The sequence below is a fragment of the Merops nubicus genome, unplaced genomic scaffold (genome assembly GCF_000691845.1).
Source record: "Merops nubicus isolate BGI_N331 unplaced genomic scaffold, ASM69184v1 scaffold44361, whole genome shotgun sequence".
NCBI lineage: Eukaryota > Metazoa > Chordata > Aves > Coraciiformes > Meropidae > Merops > Merops nubicus.
The window spans coordinates 26,100-32,099 of record NW_008591093.1 but is presented as its reverse complement, the minus strand read 5'-3'; the positions used below and the strand labels follow the sequence as shown (position 1 = coordinate 32,099).

The 6,000-nt window shown below is 35.4% G+C and overlaps 1 protein-coding gene across 1 annotated transcript in view; it reads right to left on the bottom strand.

Annotated features, from left to right (window-relative positions):
• Window positions 1–1,349: 1,349 nt before the first annotated feature.
• Window positions 1,350–6,000, bottom strand: part of LOC103782371 (zinc finger protein 280D-like) — a gene marked incomplete at its 5' end in the record, with an annotated part of 30,152 nt that continues 25,501 nt past the window's right edge. Inside the window, one exon of the mRNA XM_008950140.1 lies at window positions 1,350–1,983. Coding sequence (XP_008948388.1) covers window positions 1,350–1,983 — 634 coding nt within the window. The remainder of the gene's footprint in view (window positions 1,984–6,000) is intronic.

Here is a 6,000-nt window from a genome sequence, read left to right as displayed (position 1 = left end):
CAACAAACAACGCCCCCCCACCCCCCCCCCCCCCCCCCCAATAAGTCTCAAATTCACCATGTAACAGTTTTTTGGAAGCTGTCACTAAATCTTTTTTAAAAATGTGGGAAGACTATGCCCAAAGTTTCAAACTGAGCATAAAATTATGCACAAAGACAAAGTTTTGTTGCAAATATTTACTCAAAAAGTAATAATTTACAGCAGTGCTTTAACAGCTGTTCAAAGTATTTAACATTCATTAGAAACAAAACTGTAAATTAAAAGCACATTCTGAATGTTTCAAATGGAGCAATGAAGTCATAAGAGCAAGCTACCATTAATCATATGCATTCCTATATCTAGCTGCTAACTAGAAGGAAAAAAAAAAAAAGGAAAACCAAAGCAAAACCAGCAGCCATCTTTCTTTACACAATTTGAAATACAAAAATTCCTGAAATTGAACTGTACAATTCAACTCTATATGCCCTTGTGTCCTTTTTGTAACAGCCAGTAGCAGCTGCAAAATGGCAGAATGCATGCCAGTCGGCGTTTCCAGTTTGGGAGTTTCCTTCTTCTTGCTTAAAACAGTTTTTACATTAAACCATACTTTGGTGTGACTTACAGATCATTCCTATGGCTCTATGGCTAAGAATAATTAAAAAAAGTGGTAAAAGCCTAACCGCTACAGTATTTTCAGCAGTATGTTCTACTTTATACATTATGTTCGGTATTTCTCACAGCCTGCACACTGAAAACCCCACAAATATATGTTTTTATTGTAATAATTCCACTTTCACTGAAAGTTTATTAAGGTAAGCTTGCAGCCTGGCAGGATTACACCTTTACAGAGGTGCATAGATTCATATAATTCTGTTCACATGCTTTTATAGACAGGAATGTGACACCAAGTCCAAAGGTTTGTTTACCCAAATGACCAGCAGACCAATAACCATCACTACAAGTGTGCTCCATTTCAGCATCAGAAGTGAATTCATACTAAATTCCACTGTTCAGTGAACAGTCACACTGAAGGATTTAAAAAAACATTTTCTTGGCAAACAAATCACCATACCCCAGGCTAGCTAACTATAAAAATTAAAATTTATTCCTCCTTTGAAATGCCAATCTAACAAGATATATCACAAGAGACAGGAAGATATATTTCAAAGTGTTACCTTTTTTAAATTCAGTTAATTCAGTTGTACATATACACACACCCTATCTTCCTATGCAAAACTTTCCTTTAGTGTCTCTTTCTCTCCCCCTGCACCTTTTTATTTTTAATAATTAGCATCAATGAGCACACTCATCAGGAATGGTCCATGGTGTTCTTCCCCTTGTTTACAACAAACAATAAAATTAACTTAATTTCAGCTTGCTTCATTTTCATCTGTCTTGTTTACAGTTGTTTCCATTCTGTTGGGACTGCTTTCTTTAGAGGTCTCATCTGTTTGTTCAGAGAGCTGTCCAGCATTCTTAGATGAAGGTGCAACATTACCTTTTTGAAGAATTTCAGTAGCTTCATGCTCTAGTACCTCTGATGGAGTCAAAGGCTCCAAATGAATACTGCCTTGTTCACTAATGTCTGAACTAACGGATTCAGGTTCATCTCTTTTTCTGAAGAACTGCTCAAAACTAACATCTTCACCCAATGATAGTTTTAAGTCCCTTGAGTTCAGTGCTGAAAGTGTAGTTTCATCAAAACTATGTACTTTAGTCTGCTCATTCAAGATAACACTGCATGAACTTTGGCAAGTTTTTAACTCACTTGCATCGTGACTACCTTTATGTTTCTCATCTACTAATTTTTTGTTATTATCTGAATCACAACGTGCTCCTTTTACATGCAAAGGATTCTTTGAGGTGTTGTCCTGGTGTTCCAAACTAAGAACATCTCCTGTATTTGATAACGATGACTTTTCTTCATTCTTTTCAACTGATGCAACTTTTTTAGTTTGATTTCCACTGCATTCTTCTGTTTCATCTGAGTTATGCTCCTGTTTGCTAAAAGAAAACAAAACCAAGTTATTTTTAAAATAAATGAAAAAAAGCAACACATGGCTGCACTCTGCAAAGTGACACTCAGAAATTGTTATTGTAGATTTCCTGTTTGGTATTTCTCACAAGTTTTCACAACAGGATGGGCTGAACTTAGCTGCATTTCTCTTATCTATTTACAAACTGGCTTTGCATTTAGCAGTCAATCAGTACTCTTTAGTTCTTCCAACCATCCTTTATGAAGACGAAATAAATTTTCCCTTTTGTGTGACATGGAATTTTCCAAAATGAAATGTTAAGTTCCTCTACCTCCACAGCCTCTTCAACACAGATGCAGATACAACTACTTGGAAACTTTTGTTGATGTGCAAAAAAACCAAAAAAGCAGCCAGTTCGTACCTTTATACTGACCAATTGACTCTGCAATACTAATGAGAGTAACGCAAGGAAAAAAGCCAACATCTTGAAATCTAAATGAACTTAAATCAAAACTTAGCTAGGCAACAACAAATTTGGATTCACTGAAAACATGAATCTGTGAAGTAGAATTTTCTGTCACTTTTCGTAGTAAAACTGTACGTTCATAAAGAGGAAACACACATCAGTATTGAATTATGCACGTAAAAAGAAGAATCTCACTGTATAATAAAATCTAAACTACAATATATGAACTTTGTAGACAAAGTAATTGTTTAAACATTGTATTATTCCAAGGTTTAAACAAAAGCCACCAGCATGCAGCGCTTTAGCGTTACTGGGGTGAGGGCAAACCATAATGCTCCAAAGAAAGACTGAACTGTGTACTTCAGATGCCTTATATATCTACAAAAATACAAACTAGTCTGATCATATTGCTATATAAAATTAGCTCTTATGTTCCTATTCCAACAGGCAAAATCCTTAACACTAGTTTCTAGTTTTTGTTATAGGAACACCAGCTTCTCCTATCCTTCCCACGATGAAAGCTCATTTCTTCTTCCTAAAAGTTAACTTGGTAAAAGTTTATTATAATTTCTAACCCACTTAAAAATTTCCAGAATCATAGGTATCTCAAATTGCCTAACATGATGATGGTGACAGACAAAAGAAAATGGGAGGGAAGATGGAAGAACAACATTTGGTCTGATTTCAGACATAAATCCTATATAGGTGGCGAAATTAGGAGCAAAATCTCTCAAACTGGCTTCTAAAATATAACATATAAATTGAAGATAGTTTTGAACAGTTACATGCAGAAAAAAAGATGTAAGAGATATTAGTACCAAATATCTCACTAATCCAAATGCATTTGTACTTTATTTCTTCAATTAGTTTTTAAAATAGTTTGAAGCAATTTTTGGCTAAAACTGCTTTAAACATAACCTAAGCAACAGACAGGTCCAGAACTCTTAAAAGGAATAACCAATTTCTAATGTTTTCTTGATATATTTTCAAGCTGAAAGTCAAGACATGTTGTTTTACTCACCCAGGAATTTAAAATAATTGATGTAATTCGCCTATATGCTAAATGATATTGAGTTCTACATAAAATGATTATTCTGGAAGAGGTGCTATATACTATAAACATTCTGAAATCTGTTTTCAAGTTTTACTTTTGCTTGAACTAATCCAAGAGTATTCCATTTCCCACTTTGAATAGGAATATTTTGAGCAGGGAGAAGAGACTGCTGAAATATCCTTGAATGGGGCAATCTTACTGGTCATTGAGGTAGTCATAAGAATCTTTTAATCCTGTTACACTGATTTTTCATACATAATAATAAGGGATTAACTCAAGAGATGGCCAAGCCTCGACCAAATTACAACCTGTTAGCTACTTGTGTAAAAAACAAAGTTTTTTTCTTAACTTATTGGACAATCTATACCAGTGAATTACATTCTCAAGTTTACAAACATATTTTCTACTCAGAGTTATTCTCTCTCTCTCAAGCTCCTAGAAAAAAGGGGAAAGAGTAATACTTGAAGGAAAATGCAAGACTAAGTTCCAGTACAAAATCTAACACTCAAAACTGGTTGTGAGCTGTGGGAAATATAACTGGTCTTGCCATAACTGTTGCTAATTACTTCATCTATTCCAGAGAAACACTTAAGCTATACAGAGCCATAAAAATGCTAGTAGATATTTAGAATTGTTTTCACATGAAATCCAGTCAACTCTTTATAAAACAGTGTATACATACATACATGACCTTTAGCCACTATGATTCAACAAGCAGCTTGACAGAGAGGTGTAGTCAGAATTAACAAGCACAGTGTTATGCTTTATGGGGCAAGTTTTGAACACAGATATGGAAAAAAAAGGGGGAGGAACCGCAGGCAATGGAATGACTTAGGCCTCATTAGCACACAGAGCACTGTTTCCAAACTGGAAATCCCAGATGCATTACATACATGTACACATACACACACATTTCACATTGAGAAATTCTTCAAAGGACCAGTCTGCCCTTAATATGTAAAAGGAATCCATCACAATCTTCCTCGCCTTCTAGTAACCAAATCCCCAGCTTCATCCAAAGCCAGTCCCTCATTCTCACTCATTTTTGGCAAAACAGAAGAAGGGAGGGAGAGTAAGTTGGAAGGAAGAAAAGAAAACTCTCTATATATATTCTCATGCAGAAAAATGCTGTCTCTCACCAGCATACCATCCTATGAGTCACTTACACCAATAAAACTGAGTATAAGAATAAAATTGAACCAGTTTTGCACAACCATCACAGAACCAACTATCTAAACAACAACTATCTTTTAGATCACTATGCACAACAGTAAGTTCCTGTAAATGGAACAGTCATCCCATAAAATTATTTACCTCTGCTGAGAACAAGCAAAACATAGCAACTGTGGCACAGTAAAATGAAAAATTATGTACGATTTCAGGAAATCATTATTCTGTTAGTAAGTAGCTGAAAAAGAATAGCCTTCTATCCAGTATTAGGAATGTAACAGTCTTAATTACTCTATGTACAAACAATACAGTGTAAGAAAACCAAAAATTCAGACATCATAAAGACTGGAAAATGCAAAAATGATAGTAACTGTTATTATATAGAAAGGAGGATTTCAGCTAACAGCTGGAATCTGAAATACTATTTTTTGTTTAATGAAAACAATGAACTCATTTTCTAAAGCACGAGACAAGCTGTGGCCAGACTATCAGATACAGACTACAATAATGAACCAGCTGCCATATCATGTACATAAAATCAGGTTTTAGAATAACACTACTTCAAGGGAGTAGCATAAGAATTTTGAATCCAAGACATGAGCCTACAAGATGCAAACATACACCCATCCCAAGCTATAGAAGCCTAGGAATTAAAAATCTTCCCCTCCTCCCTTTATTTTTAGTGTATAGAATATGTAAGACTTGGGTGCCAAGTGAGGCTGAGGAAAGCTAGGCTCTGAATGTCTGTTGTTTTAAAATCCTGCTAGCTCAAGGGTTTTTTTGCTGCTCTTTCTTATACATTTTAATTTTACTTATTTTATAATTTTATATTGGTATTTTATATTAAGATATTAGAAATAATTCAGGAAAAAACTCTACAGCAAGGAAGAAAAATGATCATACAACAACTTCAGAACAATTATAAACAAATGACGTTTACACATCTGCAGAGTAGTTGCTAAGTATATGCAAACACACCTTCAGTCTGTGGAAAAGTACTTGCGGGTAAGAAAACCCATATTACAGCTGCACTTAGATTAACAGTTTGGTGTGAAACAACACTGTGGTGTTGAGGCACATTCCTTGGTTGTTCCTAGGTAGTGGTTTGGTTTACAGAGCACTCCTGGTGTATGGCAATGAGATTTCTTTTTGAGGAAAATGAAGTAGAAGCTCTAACCCACAAGTGCTCCAACTCCAAATAGTACTGGGTCCTCAGGAGCCCAGACTAACAACACGAGTTCCACACTGGGAACCTGTGCACAGTACAGACATTCTGTCCAGGGAACACAAGACTGGTCTAAAACACACCTTCCAACCACAGTGCAGTGAAGATGCAGCATTCTCAGAAGCAACTG